General features: G+C 41.3%; 3 protein-coding genes across 4 annotated transcripts in view; 1 reads left to right on the top strand and 2 right to left on the bottom strand.

The window, feature by feature from the left end:
• Positions 1–1,496: 1,496 nt before the first annotated feature.
• On the bottom strand, positions 1,497–2,341 carry LOC135465245 (ciliary microtubule associated protein 1A-like). The gene is given in 5 exon segments (XM_064742593.1): positions 1,497–1,652; positions 1,654–1,809; positions 1,811–1,938; positions 1,941–2,007; positions 2,009–2,341. Coding segments are annotated over 5 exon segments (840 nt in total).
• Positions 2,342–9,716: 7,375 nt separating this feature from the next.
• Positions 9,717–18,681, top strand: LOC135461998 (failed axon connections homolog). Its single transcript, XM_064739318.1, has 5 exons — positions 9,717–10,050; positions 13,449–13,648; positions 14,818–14,941; positions 15,411–15,548; positions 17,496–18,681. Exons 1-5 carry the CDS (start codon positions 9,772–9,774, stop codon positions 17,682–17,684), a joined length of 930 nt encoding a protein of 309 aa, XP_064595388.1. The 5' UTR covers positions 9,717–9,771; the 3' UTR covers positions 17,685–18,681.
• A 76-nt stretch (positions 18,682–18,757) lies between these two features.
• The window catches only part of LOC135461996 (macrophage mannose receptor 1-like), a 46,856-nt gene continuing 42,537 nt past the window's right edge, over positions 18,758–23,076 (bottom strand). For both annotated transcript variants that reach the window (XM_064739317.1, XM_064739316.1), the window contains exons 46-49: positions 22,075–22,347; positions 21,666–21,842; positions 20,847–21,212; positions 18,758–18,969 (exon numbers count right to left, since the gene is read on the bottom strand). In XM_064739317.1, coding sequence (XP_064595387.1) covers positions 18,779–18,969; positions 20,847–21,212; positions 21,666–21,842; positions 22,075–22,347 — 1,007 coding nt within the window. In that variant the 3' untranslated portion in view covers positions 18,758–18,778. The remainder of the gene's footprint in view (positions 18,970–20,846; positions 21,213–21,665; positions 21,843–22,074; positions 22,348–23,076) is intronic.

A 23,076-nucleotide genomic window follows, 5' to 3' on the forward strand; every position in this document is an offset into this window, starting at 1 on the left:
GTGAAAGACGGAATACTGGCAAGGTAAAATGATTGTTTGATTAACTATCACCTCGTATCATCTCACACAACACCATTGTATACTCACGTGCTACATACCACGGCCTGTCAGGAATTAAAGGCGCTTCAAACGTAAACAATTGGAATAGCTGTTGTTATATCGAAATATCTTGTTTAGACTTAAGAGTCATATGATCACTCAACTGTCGCAGTTGTCTGATACAATCAAATCGTCTCCGCTCATTCGAAACAGGAAACAGCCTTAAAAGCTCACAAGATCTTGACGCATCAGAGGTCAACAAGCGTTGTATGAGTTGGCTACAGCTTTGATCCCATGCTTTGTCTGTTTCCACAGCCAATATACCTGATCACAGGTGTGCGAGTGAAATAACAGCGACCACAGTTTGAAACTCCAATCATGTAAGGAATTTTGTCGTCATCATTATGGCTCAAGGAATGGATTTTTAATCGTCGACGAAACCACGTCTCACTACTTCCTTTTCTAAATACCCAGTATATCAGTGTATGAAAAATCTAGAGTGCTTAACATCAATCAGATGTATAGAGCTAACTTTTCAATCCTCTCAAAATTTCAACACAGTTGTCCTCACTTACATCGCTCTGATGTTTGCCACATGTACACTTTTATTTGGTTCGTCCTAAATAATTATTCCTTTGATCTGAGAAAGTTACCACAGAATGGATGGATGGCCAGTTGAAGGATGATGTCATTATTTACCATGGCAACAGTACTCTCATCTCTGTCGGTTAAGCATACAAACGACGACGTAAACAGGTAAGAACTGATGAGTCTTTGGTCTTAGAAAGTTACCACAAATGACTGACTGACTGAATGAATGAATGAATAGCCAATTAAAGGATGATGCCATTATTTACCATGGCAACAGTACTTTCATCTCCGTCGGTTAAGTGAAATTGAAAGGGTTTTTCAGTTGACTATGATGTAGTATTACAATGATATTTTCATTGCTGCTATATTATATGATGACAGTTGATCAGAACCGGTTAATACACAGTCATCTTTTCATTTATTGTTAACGTCATATTCAAGATTTTTTCACCTGTATATAACTGCAATTATACTTGTGGGTAGAGGAAAACGCAAAGCCTGGGGAAGCCAAACAACTCTGTTAAATCTTTTCAGGTAAACTGTGTGGTAAATCAAATCAGTCAGCTACTATTGGCCTATTTCTGACTTAACGTTAACTCGTACATGACACTTCGGTCACGAACATATCTGTGTAAAAGACACATAACGGAATGCAACAAGGCATGGGTCATTGGATAATCATACTTTATTTTAATTTCAGGGAACTCAACCATAAACATTCCTTGATCCTCTGTAACTGTTCTGTAATTTACTTTCTCAATAAGAATCGCAACATTATACATTTTCTCGGAAGTAGTGAAACGAATATTTACAAGATAAACAGATCGAAAACGAAATATGCAATATATCAAGGGATTGTGAAAAGTTCATTCATAACGGTGATGTCCGTTGAAACTGAAGTTATCCCTTAATGAATGTTTAATGCACGAAAATTTGGCGTTTTTCTCTATTCGAAAACAATCGAATATAACAGGTGCCAGGTAGTTGGAATGTCGCACGCCGAAGCTGAACTGAGGGGCCTGGCTTCTTGTTGATGATCACTCTTTCCGGGCAGTGGGCACCGCGGCCGGGCTTCTTCGTAGCGTCACCAGGGGCCTGATTTCGGCTGGGACATGCTGTATGATGGGCCTTGTGCTTGTTGGTGTTGGGGTCGCTAACTCTGTACGTTCCAGGGCCGGGGGGTCTTACTCAGATCCTCGCAAAAACTTCCTTGGTTACGGCGTCCTCTCTGGGAGAAAGCAGGGGCCTGAGGCTTGCTGCTTTCGTACGTGCGTGGTCCGAACACAGAAGGGAGGGTATACTTGTGGCGGCGGGTGTGTGATCAGTACCCCTGTAACGATGGCGGGTGCCAAAGCTGTATTTGGGAGGTGAACTTTGGGGCCTGAGGTCCAGCCATCTCGGGACAGTAAGCGCCTGGACCAGGGGGTCTTGAACGTTGCCACATCTTTAGCTTTGGAGTACAGGGAGAGTAAGAAGGGTCTCCTTTTCGCCCACTCCTCGTGACATTTGGGTCGGGGTAATAGGCCGGCCCTGGGCTACAGTCATCCACGTATTTGCCGTGTTTGGGTCCGAAGGAGTAGGCAGCCGCCCTGACATGGGTACTACGGGGGTCGTGACTTGGGGCCCCGGTCAGGCCAGGTAGACCGTAGCATGGACCGGGACTGTTAAACATGGCGGCGATCATTCTAGGCTTTTCGGATACCTCTGCCATTGTAGTGCTTTATTTCTTACAACTCAATGTATCTTCAAGTGATCCTGTAACACAAAAAAGGATACGTATGTCTAAGGGATATAACCTACTCGTGTAACCATTAAAACTCAAAGGATAGTTATAGTCTTAATATTTGCCATTCCATGTATTTAAGTATCTGTCATATTGTTCTTCCATATATGGAACAAGAGAGGAAAAAGCATTCAACGGGCCTTAGATACCGAAAAGAACACAAAAATCCTAGGCAATAGTCAGCAAGACTATGAAAAGGGTATCATTTGGCAAACTCCTTAGCATACATGCACACTTTAACTTGAAGACAACCGTAGTACCAGTGTAATTTGACTCTTATGGTACAACCATTTGACTCCCACTTAAGAATTGTCAAACTGAAGTCTTACCTGGTTAGGCTGTGGAGAGTTGCTGAGATCCAAGGACTAAATGCCACACAAGCTACTGAGGTCCGAAGGAAGGTAGACCTGTTTGGTGTGAATGCCAATTGCAAGTGTTACATGAATTTATATACACTCACATTTAACTTAACTCTCCACAGTACCCGTGGCTTAGTTGCCAAGGTGTTGGCCGTCGCTTGCACTGACTTGTTTTTTTACCTGGTGTTGTAACGGTGTTAGCTGATTAATGAGAGCGTTAATCCCCAGGTAACAATGCCTTGGCTCGCGTTTTCTCCACAGTGGGATTCCAGCCTACCCGGTGTAGTATTCTTAGCCTTATTGGCTTATTCAGTCCGTTTTATTGTCAGAATTATAACCCTCTATACATTCTCGTTATAATATTCCCGCTGTACAATGGCACACGGGAACTTTGTAACCCAACGCCGGTTGCTACATTCTCCTAACTTGATTTGATTCATTAATGTTCACATATACTAGATATGGACCTCGATGCAGAACGACGACGACAATCTGTGTGTGTGTGTGTGTGTGTGTGTGTGTGTGTCAAACGCATGCCGTTATCATATCCTCTCATCTGGAAGGAGAGTTACACGAACGTGACAATTCCGTCAGACTTTTAGAATGTTTGCAACTTAAAAGGGACCGTATATTATGCCGAATGACTGAATTACTGCTATTTGTGGTTTCTGGATTAAAATGAAAAACGACAATTTCGACATTGAAGAAAAACTTGTCCAACTGCAAGAACAGATGCTTATCGTCAGTAAGGTAACTGCATTTGACACGGCTAGCAAGACTCAATATTTAGTCTAAATCGATTTATTTTAGGAAACGAAATATACATAAACAAAAGAGGTGATCAAATACCACGAAGACAGATTGGTCAGTCTGTGTTTTGTTGGTCAGTGGACAAGACAATTGTCATGCAGTTGTTATTAAAACTGCATTTCCAACTTTGCAGTCATATTTTAAACATTAACAGACTTGTACGAGTAACCGTTCTGTTTAATTATTTTGATAAACCTATAGAAGCTCCCCAAGCCTAACCGGTTGTCCTCAACACGTATTAAGGGATGTATCTGAGTACGATTTATAACGATTTATATATTTTGTAAGTTGGTGGGCAATTTCACGCCTTAGCAATGAACATTTCAATAATGTACCGACCATTAAGTTTGTGATAAAAGCATGCTGTTGCTAACGCTTGTCATTGCACCACAATTTCGTCTTTCTCATTTTATTAAACTCCTTAATAATTCTCGAACAATTCCTACCTTTTATATTTCAAACAAGCTTTGGATATTACAGCATTGAATATTATTAAATGTTACACTATTTTTAACAATATTATAGCTTTGGCCATAGTCACGGTCGCCATTACACACACATGTACCCATAATAATCTGTACTATTATACAGCCCAGGCAGATCCCATGTTGAATCATACCCAAAGATTATATTTTTTAATATGCTAGTTATCCTTAGCCTGGAGTTTTATACAGTTTAAGTACACGAGAAGAAATTCAAACAGTCACTAAAATTGTCGTTACCTTAGATATGCTTTGTTTTTCTCCAATTTCCAACGTTTTAACCTCACTGCTTCAAAAGAGTGAAGTATTGTTGTGTAAATTTGGCAAGCAATTAAAAACAAATAAAACGCAATATTAAATTGTAGATTTATCTCCGTGTTCACCAATTACAGCCTCCCCCAATTCAACTGCTATTTGGGAAGGTACAAATATCTTGAAGGCTCCGTCGCTGAGTGGTTAGCGTGCAAGCGCAGCGCATTGACTCAGCGTCCTCTCACCAGTGCGGTCGGTGTGAGTTCAAATCCAGTTTACGCTGGTTTCCTCCGGTCGTACGTGGGAATGTTTGTCAGCAACCTGCAGATGATGATGGGTTTGTCCTGGTTTTTTCACTCATCGTATCACATAATGCCGGGAACCGTCGAATATTTCCAGAATACGATATTCGTTAATACCAAAAATTAATATCAGAGTAAATAAAACTAAAGTAAGCAACAAATATCCTGCGAGCGTGAGTTGAGTGACGGGTGTTTAACGTAACTCGGGCGACAAAGCGGGTAGAAACACATACATACATGCGACTGAATCGAATACAGTCTGGCCAAACCCATAATACATACATAGTGGTCTTTATCGGTTTATCCGCATTTAAAATTCATATCTTAAGGAATGGGAGCACATTGATTTTTCAACTGGCAGAAACTTGATCAGTTCTAGAGAATGGCTATTATGTATGCATGCTTGGCTATTAACGTCGTACTTAATGGAATGTCTGTTTCGACGCATAGGTTAACAATAATGGCCATTAATATAATAGCATTTTTGTTTGCAAAGTTGCTGCTGCGTCTCCATCAACAGTTAGAACAGAACCATAACTGCATGAATGCATGAAGTAAATTTTCAAGAGGTCGCAAGAGGTCGCAAGAGGTTACAAGAGGTTACGTGTTACCATTTGCCAATCATTATATTGTCGTCTCCGCTCTGGTTTTACTCGTTGTAGTATTTATATTATATCACAAACAGCGCGGAGAGTAAAACCAGAGCAGCGCATAGAGCGTTAGAGTTAGCAAACGGTCGATATGAGATCTCATATATAAATATGGTCTAGAACGAACTGAGACCAAGAAACAACTTTACTTTTCTAAGGACATGCACAGTACACGTGACGTCTGACAAAATTTCTGTAGCCCTCTAAAGTCTGTTAGTCGGCTATGTCGCATTTAGCCGACTACCGTAAGCAGCTTATGAAACAAATGGCTTGCCCGTTTTACAAAAGCAAACCTGTCTAAAGCTTACCATAGCCGGCAATGCTGCGGCAATTTGATTGGTAAAATCCATTATGACAATTGTTAAATTGGCTTCAAAATATAAATAATTACATGTAAAATGTTCGAATAACACAGAAGATGATAATTTCATTATTTTCGTCTGTGACAAAGTTTGTAAACGAAGGGCTCTAACTGATGACATGAGAAAGTTGAAGCGAAACAATAACATTTGCGTTTTGGTGGTTTGTGAGCATTAAACGACCTTCATTTGCTGATAAACGATGATTTATTTCTAATTTTCTTCAGTCAATAAATAAACTTTCAAAATGGGATCCCTAACACTTTTTAAGCCGAATTTGTTTACTCATACTCATATTGTGCATTCTAGACTCTATGGGACTTACGAGGCCCATAGAGGTCAGTGTGCTAGTGCAGCAGCGCGACTCAGCTGCCTCTCGTCAATGCTCTCGCTGTGTTTCAAGTCCAACTCATGCTGTCTTCCTCGTTCGTATGAGAGAGAAAGTCTGTCAACAACCTGCGTGGGTTTCCCCCGATTTCTGCCCAGTTTCGTTTCACCATAATGATGGCGGCCGTAGAGTATACGTGAAAGATTCTTGAGTACGGCGTGACACATAATCAAATAACTATATGAAAAAGCACAACTTTGATTAGAATGTATATAGGGGCCTACATGTATGTATGCTTGGGGTTTTACTTTGTACTTAACAATTTTACAATCATATGACGCTGAGGCGTCATTAGGAACATACATACATACATATATTGTGTCTTTTTGTAGCAGGGCGAATCCATGCAGCCAAATTGCTGCCGCCACTGAAGTATCATGTGGAGACACCAGACACCCAACCCAGTCAAATTATAATGACACCGGACAAACCAGTCATGTTTCCTTTCTCTAACAATCTCAGTGCTGAACGCCAAGCGAGTCAGTAATGTATACCATTTTAACGTCTTTGGCGTGACCCGACCATTAAGCCAACGAAGTGGTACATCGATTTGAGGATAATCCGAGAGCATCTATCTCCATCAAATGTAAATGTAGAAATTCCTCTACTTTAGAACAATGATATGACATAATGTTCTTCATTTCTGTTCTTAGCAACTGAAATTCAACCACTTTCAACCAATTTCATATAAGGGGCCTCCGTGGCTCAGTTATTTAGCGCACTAGCGCAGAGTGATGACCCAAGAGCCTCTCACCAATGCGGTCGCTGTGAGTTCAAGTTCAGCTCATGCTGGCTTCCTCTCCGGCCGTATGTCCCACCATAATGCTGGCCGCCGTAGTATACGTGAAATATTTTTGAGTACGGCGCAAAACACTAATCAAATAAATAAATAAATATTCATGTCAATATCATGGGCTGGAGATTACTTAATTGTTATATGTATCGAATATTAAAAGATAGAATTTCAAAAGACAACCTCAGCTGAGTAGCATATTTATTTGTCAGTTTAATCGACTCATGACTCATGCACGGCTCCAAGAAAATCGTTCCAGCATCGATTCCATGTTGAGTCTCAAAACGGAAATACAGATTACACATATATGATATGGAATCCAAGGTGATGAAGAGCTTTCTCTGATAACCACTGCTAGACGCTACGACCAGGATGCATGGCTAGGATGCATGTGTCTCAATCATGAACGCATTTTGAAGACAGTTTATGTATTTGACATTGATTTATTTGACTGGTGTTTTCCGCCGTACTTACATATTTTCACTGTCACGACGCCGGCCATGGAGCATTATGGTGGGAGATATGACAGGAAACCCACGGCCATCCGCATGCAGGTTGCTGCAGACGTTCCCACTTACAGCCGGAGAGGAAACAAGCATGGACTACATTTTATGGAAGCATGTCTTGAAGCAGTCGCTAAATTGAACAGTCCTGTGCACTTTCGCCGTTCTTAGTCATAGTCACAGTCACGGTAAGAGATTATCAAGGTGTTCAGCTAAACATATGACCACCACATACAGTTACAAGACATTATGCCGAATTTCACTGTCAGCTTCATTATCACGGTTAATTGTTGTGTTGATGTAGACAGTAACTCACCTGATTTGTATTTGTATTTTACCATTAATATAGTATAAGTGATCAGAAGAAATTTGGTGGGAGAAAAGTCTGAAGGGACTTGCTCTATCCCAAAACAAGAATTTAAAGCTATTTCAAAATGAAGAAAAATGGTGACATTCTTTGTTGAAAAGTAACAATAAACAGACTTTAAGATAAATATGATGTCCCCATCAGTTATTCAGCTGTTAGGTAGTGTAATAAGTGTGATTTTATTTTAGACTTAAACAGCGAGATTGAAACAATATATTTTAGCTGATGGAGTAACCTATCCCCTTCCCGAGGACCAGAGACTTTCAGAGAATAATCACTTCTGAAGAAAGGCTTAACGAAATTGAGGACACTGGTTCTTGTTCTATAATAATGGACACTGCCTTGTCTTACGCAATATCAACAGACGCTTTTGGGTATCAATTCTTCGTGATGGAAAAAAATGTGTAAACAGTAGTACAGAATATTTATTTAAGGGATTTACGGCCAAGATGTTGAGCTTTATAAATAAAGGTTGAGTATGTTCGAGACGAGTTGATAATGTGATAATGCGTATAACTCGCTTTTGCAAGTTAGCCAGTGGTTGACATTTTTATGTGTTTCCCCATATAATATTAGCATATGATATAAGTGGGTGGATTAGTGAAGAGTAAAGGGTGAAAAGGGTTGCTTTATTGACGCGCTTACTTATCTGGCGCATGATGCTCAGATTTGTAGAAACTTTCTTCTGGATGTAGCTAACATGAGAGGTTCATTTAAGTTTGTAATTAAAAAAGGAGACCAAGAAACATAAATTCACTGACGTGTTCAATTTCATTTGGTCTGTTGCAGAAGATCCCTGGGTATGGATTTTGAATTAGGTTTCATTATCATAAACAATTTTTTTTAGTGTAAAGAGGAAGACGATTGGATCTGAGATCCAAACCCGATGCTTGATAGGCATATATGGTCCGCGGGACCCCCGGGCCTAGATGAGTTAAACGCTGTCTCTCTATGAGTGTTCAGCTCGTGGTCAAGGAGGTCACGTGTTGGAACCAATCTCTGGCTAGTATGACTACGGTTTTAAATAATGTCAACCAATGCGGTCGGTGTGAGTTCATGCTGGCTTCATCTACGGCCGTACGTTGGACGATCTGCAAGCAACCTGCGGATGGTCGAGGGTTCTCCCCATCACCGGGCCTCTGTCGGTTTTGTATCACCATAATGCTGGGCACCTTCGTATAAGCGAAACATTCTTGAATACGGCGTAGAACACCACTCAAATAAATAAATAAATAAACAAGTGATGTCACGTCCATTGTGCCCACATTCAGCCGCAGTGTCACTTTGCTACATCGTTTTTATTCATATTCACCCACAACACAATGGTCCATCATAAACAGTGCAATACGACAGTCCAGCGTAATTAAGCTTACATTTACCCTCAGTGTCATAGCACATCATAGATTTACAATACCACCCTCGATCGTAATTAGCGCCGCATTTATCCATAGCGTCGTACATTTTTTTTTTCGTCTCTCACTCACTATCAGTAGAGCAATATTTCGTAAATAGCTCCACTTTCACCTGAAATGTCACGGTCACTGTAGTTCGTGTAATATTTACCTTCACTGTCACGGAATATTGATCATAATTATCCCCACATTCACAGTACACAGTGATAAGCTCAACATTCACCTATAATGTCGCCCCTTCGCCAGCCAGATGAATTTCTCAAGCACTACACAGACATCATACCTCGACCAACATAAACCATTCGCTACTTCTCATATGTTCAGCGAAGCGAGCCGACCTATTCTCTCTGTGTAACTGTGACTTAGAGAGGGTCGAGAGTCGGGAGATCCGATATCAACTTACATATTACTTGTTCACATGAAATCTTGATTTATTTTATTACTGGTTCCTAAAAGATGAAATCATATTGATACATATCAAGATGCCTCTAGTGTCAAGCAGTTATTGCGGGACAGGCGCCCCAGAAAGCACTACTTATCTCAACACCTGAACAGCAACTGATTGTACCCGTGCACCTATGTGGATTTGACTGCAGAGTCAGCTCAGTGGACCAGTGTGCGCTGCGTGCTTTGGGCCGCTAAAAGCCCGTCTCCACCAGTCCTTGTCAAACTCACGCCGTTATGGAGGAGATCCGTCACTTTTTGGAGGGGCACAAGGCCTTGGCCCTGGGAGGGGCCGTGGTAGGAGGGGCCGTGGTGGGTGCCCTGGGGGTGCTAGGGTGGACGGCATTCCATAAGAACGACGCTGGACCGCTGACGCCCCCGGTCGACCCGTCCTCGTTCACGAAGAAGAACCATGTATACCTGTTAATTCCACCTCGGCTCGGAGCAGTGCCCAGTATATCCCCATTCTGTGTGAAACTGGAGACATGGTTCCGCATGGCAAACATCCCATACGAGGTAAAATAGCTATGGAAATTTGAATTCATGCAGAAATATGTGAGGTGCAGGGTTTATTATTTGAATCAGTATTATGCCCGGGTGTCTGCTGCAATAGTTCACCCTGTCTACCACTCGTTCTTCAAGCAGGCAGTTAACTGTGGGCGCATTGTATGCCATGAAATGGGTCATGTGTAAGTCCATATACTGTACGTACATATGCGGGCTAACGCGCGTATCCTGGTTGTCCCGTCTGGTCACCAGGTCTCCACCACAGGATACATACTCACACTTAATGCCCGACTGAGTTTCTCACACTGACACGTCTTTCAAACAGTAGTTAGAAGAGTTTGTTGAGCTTTACACCTATTGGCACTTTTCCTACACCAACGGAGGCCTTTATATCAGCTGTAGGGTGCCGTTGTTCTGTTTATTCACATTTTAAGCACAATGATTCATTTTTTAAAAATGTGAACCTTTTAAAAGGTTCGCCAAATATTTTTGTCAGCAGGCGTCTCATGTTATTGTACAATATTATTGTAGTTACAATCTTCACAACTGTGCAATATAACGATAGACAGAAAATGTACATGACTTACCTCCCTTTGTTCTTAAGGCGTCGTATCGTTACTGATGTTCACCGTTATTCATAGTATTGAAACGTTGTATATGAACAATTAGAAGTTGTGCATTAATGTATGATTCTATACCCGGTTATGTCGTTCCTAACTTCTAAATGCTTGTGAAAGAGTTTAAAACGATGTTTAGAAATAACTGTAAAATGTAAAAACATTTCTATTTCCCTGTCGTGAAGGGTCATGTGAATAAACCACTTTGACAACACAACGTTCCAAATCCTGTCGAACCAAGCCATACCATTTTGAAAGGATTACAGATTGTTCAAATTTGTGAGTTTTTTTCTGGTCACACATAAGTGACAAATTGCATATACATATACAAAATAATGGGAATATCTAAGACAACCATCATTGTGCCTTTACTCTGATGATGGTGGTTCACCCGGTTTTCTCCCAAAGCAGTACTGGGTGCCGTGGTATAAATAGTCCTGAGAACGGCGTAAAAATCCAATCAAATCAAAAAATAAAAAGTCAGATAACTTTCAGTTTCAAACCAAAATGCCTTTGTAGATCAGCTGTAAAACTGCAGAAGGCCCGTGCTGATTTGTTGTGTGTTTTTTTCAAAGCTTCGAGAAAGGCGTATATATTTAAAGTTTAAAATTTGACATAAAAGTAGTGTTTTTGACATCTCAGTCATATACAGCGCACTGTAAAATGTTCAATGAAATTCCGACTTGAAACACTGGTGACAACTTTAGGAATACAAGTCCTTGTATCACGTTAGAAAATCCGGATGACGGTCATGAAAACATAGAAAATTTTCTACTGAAGTATATGCCTGATTTTCTTCCAGTTAAGGCTTTATAAAGCCATTCCCGTTTGTTTTACAACACTCAAAATAGATATGATAATGAGGCTATTTTCAAAGCTTTGAAATAGTGTAATTAATGAAAGCCAAAGTCAGCAGTAATAACAATCACTTAAGTTTTCCAATAATCAACTTAAGATTGGGTCTGTTATCGGATGGACATTATTATCCATTATAATATGTATATAATATCAAATGCTGAATTATTTCTTCATGTATAATTCAGATCATGTCACAAATTGCATGTTGATGAATTTACCGATGTGAATTATTTATAATGACAGCTCCATTATCAGTCTGTTTGCTTGTGTCAGTTTGGCGCGTGGTCACACAGTGTATACTGTGTAACATGGTCGTCTGTAACTGATTACAGGTCATGGACGCTGGATATTGTGTAACGCAGTCGTCGGTAATTGATTACAGGTCATGAACGCTGTATATTTTGTAACACAGTCATCGGTAACTGATTACAGGCCATGGACGCTGTATATTGTCTAACCCAGTCGCCGGTAACTGATTACAGGTCATGGACGCTGTATATTGTGTAACATAGTCGTCTGTAACTGATTACAGATCATGGGCGCTGTATATCGTCTAACCCAGTCGTATGTAACTGATGACAGGTCATGAACGCTGCATATTGTGTAACATAGTCGTCTGTAACTGATTTCAGATCATGGGCGCTGTATATTGTGTAACCCTGTCGTCTGTAACTGATTACACGTTATGGACGCTGTATGTTGTGTAACATAGTCGTCTGTAACGGACTCCAGGTCAAGGACGCTGTACATTGTGTAACCCAGTCGTCTGTAATTGATTACAGGTCATGGACGCTGTATACTCTGTAACATAGTCGCCAGTCATTGATTACTGGTCATGGACGCTGTATGTTGTATAACATAGCCGTTTGTATTTGATTACAGGTCATGGACCCTGTATATTGTGTAACATATTCGCCTGTATTTGATTACTGGCCATGGTCGCTGTATATTGTGTAACGTAGTCTGTAATTAATTACAGGTCGTGGAGACTGTATATTGTGCAACATAGCCGCCTGTCATTGATTACAGGTCGTGAACGATGTATATTGTGTAACTCAGTCGTCTTACACGACATTTCATGGACATTGCATACTGTGTAACATATTCTTTAGAACAGTACAGGTTGTGGACAGAGTGTATTGCGTAACCAACTCTTCTGTACATTACGGGTTGTGGACATTGTATGTTCTGTAACCCATTCTGGATGTGGGCATTGTATATTGTGCAACCCAGTCGTCTGTACATTACAGGGTGTGGACACTGTGTATCGTGTAACCCAGTCGTCTGTACATTACAGGTCGTGGACGCTGTAATTTGTATAACCAAGTCGCCTGTACATGACAGATTGTGGACACTGTATGTTCTGTAACTCAGTCTCATGTTACTGACTACACTGTGTATTGTATATTATAGGTCATAATGTATAATATATAACGAAGTCGTCTGTACATTACAGGTTGTAGACGTTGTATTTTGTGTACCCCATTCTTCTGTACATTACATGTTGTGGACATTGTATATTTTATTACCAAGTCTTCTGTACATTATAGGTTGAGGACTTTGTATTTTGTATACCCCATTCTTCTGTACATTACATGTTGTGGACATTGTATATTTTATTACCAAGGCTTCTGTACATTTTAGGTTTAGGACGTTGTATTTTGTATACCCACATTCTTCTGTACATTACATGTTGTGAACATTGTATATTTTGTAACCCAGTCGTCGTACATTGCAAGTTGTGGACATTGTATATTCTGTAACCCAGTCGTCTATTACTGACTACAGGTCACGGAAACTGTATAGTGTGTAACCCAGCCGCATGTACCTTACAGGTCGTGGACCCTGTATATTAATTTTGTGACCCATTCGTCTGTATATTACAGGTCATGAACACTCTGTATTGTGTAACAAGTCGACTGTACATTACAGGTTGTAGAAACCATGTCACCATCACCGTCCAAACAAACTTTCCCCTACATCTACCTGAATGGTGAGGAAACAGCCGACTCAAGGTTCATCATTGAAAAATGTGCTCAGCGGTTTGGGAAGAGGTTGGACAATCACCTGACTGAGATGGAAAAGGCGATCTTTGTGGCCTACAGTCATATGATAGAAGAACATTTCGTGATGTGAGTAGACATATGTGTATGCATAAAGTTCAGCGCAGAGGTTCATGGAACGTTAGCGAATGCCTGTGTGCATGAATTTATTTATTTGTTTCATTTGTGGTTTGTGCTGTACTCAAGAATATTTCATTTACAATACGGCTTCTAGCAAGAGAGGAAACTCTTTGTGAATGAAAGGAGAATAGAAAATTATTTCTTACAACTCACAGTCTTTAAAAAATATGAAATGGCTGCGCTTCACAGGTTATATGCATAGAGATGACAAAAGCCCTTTAGAATAGAGACTATACGCCTTTTGTGCGCATGCTCTAGGATATAGTCAATGGAGCTGAGGGCCGCCAAATGGATTACTGGGCGCATTGTACAAACATATATGGCGGATAACAGTCTGAAAAGTAACCGCTAGGAATGATATGACGAAAATCAACTAACTTTGGTTATACACAGGGTCGCGTGGATAACCAATGTCCTGAAATCTGCGCTGATGTACAGACCCTTGCCTCAGATTAGCGGATAGCGGAGTCCACCGTTGTACATGTTATATAAGGGAATAAAACGCGAAGCTGTAATGTCGTTACAGCGTCGGTCTGGTTTGCAATGGCTCAAACCATATCGCCTCGAACTAAAAGCCTTTGGGATGGATGAAATGGATGTTTAAGTACGTTATAAACGAGCAATTGTTATCCCCCAAGGGATGTAGTAATGAGGTTGTCTGTTGGACTGTGTGTCCATAGTCATTGTCTTGTCAACGCATTACCTCCTACAGTTTCATTGGATTGTCATGGAATTTTGATGGCGTAATAGACACAATGTGAGAATGCGCCATTTTTGTTATTCCCGGAGTCATTGTGCTCTTAATGTAGAATGGTAACTTGTAGATAGTGATTTCTTGTTAGAGTTGTATATTTATCTCTCAGAGCCGGTATGTAGCATATCTAGCACCTCGCTTGCTCTTTCCGATCATTGTTGTCGGGTTTATACAAGCTGAGGTTTCTTACATTTATTGACTTATCTCAACATGCCTTCATATATAGCAGATGTGTATGCTGAGTTGGTGGGCAATATGATACCACACACCTTCTTGTAATTATTGCTACCATTATACAATCGGTCTGTCGAGTATAATTCCGGGGCAATTCGCCGTCTTCTGATACGTCTTGTTTTTTCTCCAGCACGTATGCTTGGCACCGGTATACCTTGGGTGCTGATACCTTTTGGAAAAACTTTATGCCATATGAGCGGCTGGGTCCTATGGGAAAGCGTATGGCAGGCGCACGAGAGTTTATGCGCAAGGGGGTAGGTTTAACAGCTACATATTAAACCTAGAACTTAATACAATTTAAGTTTTTCTACCTGTTTTTACTCCACCAGGTCAGTCTGGTGAGGGAATGTGCAAACTAAAGGCTGCCATAAAAAGTTCAGAATGTTTTTGTGCTATTACTTCCTCCGTGATATATACAGAGCTATCAGTTTCCTGTGTTGTCTACTTTTTGTTGAAATTATACGTCCTGTTGTGACTATCATTAGATGTGACAGAAATAAAAATAAAGATCTCTATTCTAAAATTCACTAGGCGTAAACAGAACAACTATGTTACTGGGTGTAGCAATAATAATAATAGTGAAGAGGTTCTTCATTTCAAACTAATTTCAAATATCGCCTCTTCGAATCTTTTAGCATAGCCTATATTTTAAATTACTGGTACAGACGATGTGTTTAAACTTTGCTGAAATTTACTCTACCATCTTGAACATGTTTCTATAAGATACAAGAGAGAGCCTGGCTACGTGGGATAGGTCGTCACTCACCCGAAGAAATCTACAGGCTAGCCGAGGAGGATCTCCAATCACTGTCCACTTACCTTGGAAACAGGGAATTCTTCTTCGGGAGAGAGCCATCTGTGGTAAGATAGACTCTTCCAGAAGTTAATGGTAAAACAGGCTCTTTCATAAGTTAGTGGTAAAACAGGCTCTACCATAAGTTAGTGGTAAAACAGGCTCTACCATAAGTTAGTGGTAAAACAGGCTCTACCATAAGTTAGTGGTAAAACAGGCTCTACCATAAGTTAGTGGTAAAACAGGCTCTACCATAAGTTAGTGGTAAAACAGGCTCTTCCATAAGTTAGTGGTAAGATATATACTTCCAGATGAATGAGTTTAGACACTCTCTTCTTTACGTAAAAGCCCAAGCATTCACTCTTTTAGAAGTTTGTGGTAAGATACACCCTTCCAACAGTTTGGGGTTAGAAGTTAATGGTAAGACAGACATTTTCAGAAGTTAACGGTAAGGCAGACATTCTCAGAAGTTCTTGGTAAGACATACTCTTCACGCAGTTTAGGGTTAGACACTTTGAGAAGTTTGTGGTAAGAAAGACAGGCTCTTCCAGAAGACTGGGGTTAGACAAACATTGCCATACGTTAGTGGGAAGACACATTTTATAGACGACAGTGGTAAGACAGACGCTTGTAGAAGTTTGTGGCAAGATATACCCTTTCAACAGTTTGGGGTTAGACACTAAGAAGTTTGTGATAAGATAGACGCTTGTAAAAGTCAATGGTAACACACTTGTAGTTGTTTGTGGCATAGGTGGCAGACTAGTCTGAATGCTATTTATACATAATACATATAACAAGGTATATAACTTCAATGCCTGGGACGCAAGCCCTTGCTTTACATAACTGGACATAAACCACGGAAATATATTCCAGTCTCAACCAAACGATATTAGTTCTAAAGCTGAGCCACTCAGCTTTACGTTGGTATATGAATCGTCAAGTAAACCTGCTTTCCCTTGGCTACACCAAGCCTGAAACCCGTAAATTTGTAGGGTTTTTCTTAAGTGGTACAATTCCGGTAGCAAGGAAAAGGGGCGTCAAGCGACAGTTTTGGCTTGATTTTTCAAGCAATAAAAGTCCCTTGAGCCACCATATATCTACTATCGATCAAGTATTGATTTATTTATTTATTTATTTGATTGGTGTTTTACGCCGTACTCAAGAATATTTCACTTATACGACGGCAAGTTGTTCTTTTAATAAAACACTTTTAAATACTTTGACTGGTTACACTCTATGGAAGAAATACGGCTTCCTCTGACCGTCACTCAATAAATGCCCAGCTGTCAATTTACCTTGAGGCCAAATTTTTAACATATCGCGGCGATACAGGCAAGGCTTGCCTAGTGTGCGACCAATCACAGCGAAGTTTTTTTGCACTGACCTGATTTTCCTGTTACTGAATTTGTCCTACTAAACTAAAAACCTGCACACTTACGGGTTTCGGGCTTAGTGTAGCCAGGGGAAAGCATGTTCCTTTGTGAATTCATACATTAGCGTAAAACCTAATGTATCAGCTTTAGAAAGAACGTCGTTTTCTTGAGATAGGAAAATTTTTCGATGTGTTATGTCCAACTGTATATAGTTGGGTTTTTGTCCCAGGTATTGAAGTTATGTACCTTGTTATAAATAGCGTTTGAACAATTCTTCCACCTATGGTATGTGGTATGACAAACTCTTCCATTAGTTTGGGATTAGACACTCTTCCGAGAGTTTATGGTAAGACAGACTGTTTAAGAAGTTAGTGTCAAGACAGACTCTTCCTGAAGTTAGTGGTAAGACTCTTATGGAAGTTAGCATTAGAAATACTGGTTAACAATGGCTGATTGATTGGCGGTTATAACACCGTTTTTCAAGACTTTTTAACCTATATGGCGGCGGTCAGGTTTATTGGTGTTAATTGAAGTAAAAAATTGACTAAATAAATATTCACTAAAGCATGTTCAACCTATTACTCGATGTGTGACTATCGCACATCCCTATAACGACATCTTTGTATTTATGTCTAATTCCAGATTGACTGTACTTTGTTTGCCCACCTATGTCAACTACTTTGCTTAGATGTTGACTTCCCACCCAAGAAAAAGCTGCAATCAGAGTGGAAGAATCTGGCGGATTATGTGCAGCGGATAAAAATTCGTTTCTATCCAGACTGGAATCTTGTGTGTAGCCCTAAGGCAAACGGAACTGACAATAGGAACTAGTTTTGAGACACGGCCTGGTATACGACCTGCTCACAGCATCGACCAGCTCAGCGCTGCACACAGTAGTTCATTATCGGTACAGGTTGAACGGGCACAAGTTACGGAAGAATTCTAGAATTTTTCAGAGCTAAAGAACAATTTAGTGTAGCAACTAGTTGAAGTATGATGTCACTGGTATCAGAAATAGACTGCGTAGAAATATACACATAGGTAATTCGTTCTTCTCCAGTTGTTTCATTCACAACATTTGGGAACTACTAAATGGCTGACTGATATAGAAGACGGTGTTATTTGATAATCTCATCAGGAAATGCTCTTTATTTTAACTTCGAACCAAAAATAAATTTCCCACAACGCACTGTTGTCAAGCTCGATGAGAGTTACAGAACATCAGGCAAACCGGTAGATGGTAAGCATATTGCTTGTTTTTGTAAAACATAGATTCTTCCCTTTTTAGATTATCCCCCTTTATTGTAGGTATCAGTTCAACTATCAAATGCTATTAGAATTTCAAAGTACTGATGTGATAAAAGTTAAACAATCACTGCTTGTAAAATGTCTTGTAAGATTACCTTCTTTTGAATCATTGTGCTTCTGCACAATGAGAAATTGACAATGTAAACAGAAATATTTTCCATCGTCTCATGTGCTTTAATACTGAAATAAAGGCGGGATACCTACCGCCAAGGGAGGTAAATCATGGAAAGGGGAAGTAAGTTATATATTACAAAACTACGGAAAACACAGTTGCATATCCTCTCATGGGTTTTGTGTGAACGGAAACAATAATATCTCTTTACGAATCTGTGTGTATTTTTTCCATAAAAGTTTTATTTCTGTAAACAGAAGACCTTGTCTGCTTTTTTAACCTACGCGCAACACCTAGAAGACTTTGTCTTCAGTTAATCTGCTTCTTTTATCCATTGTCCATTACAAATTTCCAGAAATATAATTAACTTTTTACACAATGTATAAATAATATATACTGTTGTATACTCTTGTCATACGACAATGATTTGTTCTCTGGGCAATACGTTAACGAAAACAGTTCGAGGGTCTCCATACCACAGCGTATGCTGTAGCCTGAGGTCGCCTCAGTCATTGCCTCCAATGTCCACACTGTCTCCGGTCTTGTTATACAGAGCGTTGTCAAAGCCCACCGTGGTCTGTAGTCGGAGTGATGTTTGACGCCGCCTATAGTACAACACCCCAATTGTGACCAGCGCCGCGGCCAGAATCAAAGCTATACAGATCCCAGCAATACCACCGCCACTGATGCCATTACCTGCGAAGAAAATATGCACTCAGTACCGTACTCAGATTTTTCTCTCTAACCCCATCGTGGGGCTTTTGTGTTACTCTTAGCGTATCTACCAAGAGTACTAAATACACCAACCACGGCAACATGTCAACATAAATGTAGAGACAGATACACCTGTCACATCGACCCGCTTTCATTACTGTAGCCACGAGTGCACCTGTCAAAGCGACACGTTTTCATTACTGTAGCCACGAATGCACCTGTCACAGCGACTTGTTTTTATTGCTGTAGCCACGAATGCACCTGTCACAGCGACTCGTTTTCATTACTGTAGCCACGAATGCACCTGTCACAGCGGCTCGTTTTTATTGCTGTAGCCACAAATGCACCTGACACAGCGACTCGTTTTCATTACTGTAGCCACGAATGCACCTGACACAGCGGTACGATTTCATTTGCTGTAGCCGCGAATACACCTGTCACAGCGACTTGTTTTTATTTCTGTAGCCACGAATACACCTGTCACAGCGACACGTTTTCATTACTGTAGCCACGAATGCATCTGTCACATTGACTTGTTTTCATTACTGTAACCACGAATGCACCTGTCAGAGCGCCACGTTTTCATTACTGTAGCCACGAATGCACCTCTTACAGCGCCACGTTTTCATTACTGTAGCCACAATTGCACCTCTTACAGCGACGCGCTTTCATTACTGTAGCTACGAATGCACCTCTCACAGCCATGGGTTTTCATTGCTGTTGTCACGAATGCACCTGTCACAGCGACTTTTTTCATTTGCTGTAGCCACGAATGCACCTGTCACAGCGACTTGTTTTCATTACTGTAACCACGAATGCACCTGTCAGAGCGCCACGTTTTCATTACTGTAGCCACAATTGCACCTCTTACAGCGACGCGCTTTCATTACTGTAGATACGAATGCACCTCTCACAGCGACAAATTTCCATTGTAGCCACGAATGCATCTGTCACAGCGACACGTTTTCATTGCTGTAGCCAAGAATGCACCTCTTACAATGACGCGCTTTCATTAGTGTAGATACGAATACACCTCTCACAGCGACACATTTCCACTGCTGTAGCCATGAATGTATCCGTCACAACGACACGTTTTCATTGCTGTAGCCACGGATGCACCTCTCCCAGCGACTTGTTTTCATTGCTGTAGCCACGAGTACACCTGGCAAAGTGACATATTTTCATAACTGTAGCGACAAATGCGTCTGTTACAGGGACACGTTTTCATTGCTGTAGCAACGAATGCGTCTGTCGCATCGAAACGTTTTCATTCATGTGGCCACGAACGCACCTGTAACAGCGATACGTTTTCATTGCTGTTGCCATGAATGCACGTCATAGCGATAGGTTTTCACTGCTGTAGCCACGAGTGGCATGACATGCAACATGATTTCACTGCTGTAGCCACGAATGCACCTGTCAGAGAGACACTTTTTCATGGCTCTGACGACGAATGTACCTGCGACAGTGACAGGTTGTAATTGCTGTAGCAACGAATCCGCCGGTCACAGCGACTCGTTTGCATTACTTAGCCACACATGCAGCAATGAGTTTTCACTGCTGTGTCCACGAATGCACCTGTGACAGCGACATGTTTTCATTACTGTAGCCATGGATACACCGGTCACTCTAACATCTCATCAGTACTATAGCCATGGATACATCCGTCAAATACAAACAGTCAAATATGGTTGTTATAATAGTGTTAAAGAATGGATGATTATGGCTTAACTGCTAAAGAATGGACGATCATGGCTTAAGTGCTAAAAGAATGAATGATCATAGCTTAACTGATAAAGAATGGATGATTATGGCTTAACTGCTGAAGGAGATGCCCCAGTTCTTAGCTAAGTGTTTACCTTGATTGGCGTTGTTATTGCCACTATGGAAGCGCTGATAATTTGGACTGCGTGTGACATATGGCGGTCTCCTGGTCACAATCGGAGGGTTCGTCTGTGGAGGAAATGGTGTAAAGGGCTTACGGGTTGGAGCAAACGTAATTGGCTGTCGGTGGGGGGTGTTCGTTACAGGGGCTCTGGTGGGCTTCTTCGTGGGCTGGGTCCTGGGGCGGAGTGTTACGAGAGGCTTGTTTGTTTTGGGCTTCACGGGTGTCTGGGTGACCACTGGCTTGGGTGTCTGTGGATTGCCCGATGCCTGGGTGATGACAGGCAGGGGGGTGGTCTTCGTCGTGGTGACATTCGGTGGGGTCACTCTAGTAGGTATTACTGTAGAAGAAAGCGCTAACTTTAGTCACAAGTATTTAAATCATTGGGCTACAATGGCAACACATCATTTTGAGTATTTCTAGATCAGTGAGGTTCAATTAATTGCAGTTAACATCACGGCTTAAGCCACTGCTAGAGGGATGCAATTTACGTGTAATTGTACATAATTTTACCTGTTATGTTTATGTCCAGATGTACGTCTCTGTGTTGCAATTGCTTATCGAAGATATACGCCGATTTCCAAGAATCCAGTCAGGTTGAGAGCCCGAGGAAATTGGACTAAAGACTAAGTCGGCAAACAGAGCATTTATACAGTATGTTTGCATGTATGAACGCAGCTACTTTACTATGTTATGCTCGTTTTTTTTTGACCAATGGTCCACTGCAGATTATCCGCCTTTGAATTGCTTTTTTGGAATATGTAAAATATGAAAATTCAAACTGGTTTCAAACCTTTAAGAGTTGAACACACAAATCGCTGCTTGTAGAGACAGGCTTTGTCGTACCAGGTCCCTGTGGTAGCTCCTATTATCACACAGTCTTCACTGGTACGGGTTTTGTTATTGGACGGCTCTCCCTTGCCCCAGTTAACATAGTCAACCACACTGCTATCCTCCCATTGAAAACCACCTGGAAGTATATAAGGAATTCTTCGTGATCTTCTCATAGGGCTAAATAAATTAGCTGACAAACCAAAAATGTGTAGGGCATAAAACGGTAGAAAGGTGCCGAAGGAGGAACATAATATATGTGCAATTTCCAACTTTGGCAGCTTGTGTATTTTCATATCAGTAAGCGTACAAACACAAGCAGGACACAACTATTGGGCACAGAGCATCATATGCACTACTGTATACTTTACCGTCTTGCTTGGCGCTGAGACCTATCCAGGCAGAATATTTCTGGTATATGCCGACTTTAATCAGATTCTGCACAAAGTCGTTCTCAGCCTTGTTTCGGATGGTGGCCAGCGCCATGCCCTTCCGCGAGCATAAGTACTGAGCTTCTGGCCAGGACAAGAAGACTCTGCTTTGGATGTTGGACTTCTCCACGAAATAACAGTAGTCTCCGAACATAACCCAGGAAGGGTCCGCACAATAGCCCGGGGGTCGGGTAGTGTAAGGCGGAGGGGTACCTGCCAAAGTCGAAGCAAAGCAGCTGAACATGCATTAAATGCAATGGTAGGCCAAAATTCAGGAATTATAAAGAAAAATAAAAATACTTCTTGGTTCCATTAAACATGTATCTTTCGATTTTACATACACTAGACACCATGCAGAGACTAAATCCAGATCACACCAATACGACAATGAAACAATGTCCACTGCCAGGGCCCGGTCACACCGTCATGACAATGAAACAATGTCCACTGTCAGGGTCTGGTCTCACAGTCATGACAGTGGAACAATGCCCACTGTCAAGGTCCAGTCACACTGTCACAACAATGAAACAGCGTCCACTGTCAGGGTCTGGTCATGACAGCAGAACAATGCGTACTGTCAGGGTCCGGTCACACCGTCATGACAATGAAACAATGTCTACTGTCAGGGCTGGGTCACACAGTCACGACGGTGAAACAATTGCCACTGTTAGGGTCCAGTCACACCGTCATGACAGTAAAACAATGCCCACTGTCAGGGTCTGGTCACACAGTCACGCCAATGAAACAATATCCACTGTCAGGGCTCGGGCACACAGTCACGACAGTGAAACAATACCCACTCTTAGGGTCCGGTCACACAGTCACGACAGCGACACAATGTCCGCTGTCAGGGCCCGGTGACACAGTCACGACAGTAAAACAATGCCTGCTGTCAGGGCCCCGTCCTACAGTCACGACAGTGAAACAATGCCCGATGTCAGA

This window comes from Liolophura sinensis, chromosome 1 (assembly GCF_032854445.1).
Source record: "Liolophura sinensis isolate JHLJ2023 chromosome 1, CUHK_Ljap_v2, whole genome shotgun sequence".
Taxonomy (NCBI): domain Eukaryota; kingdom Metazoa; phylum Mollusca; class Polyplacophora; order Chitonida; family Chitonidae; genus Liolophura; species Liolophura sinensis.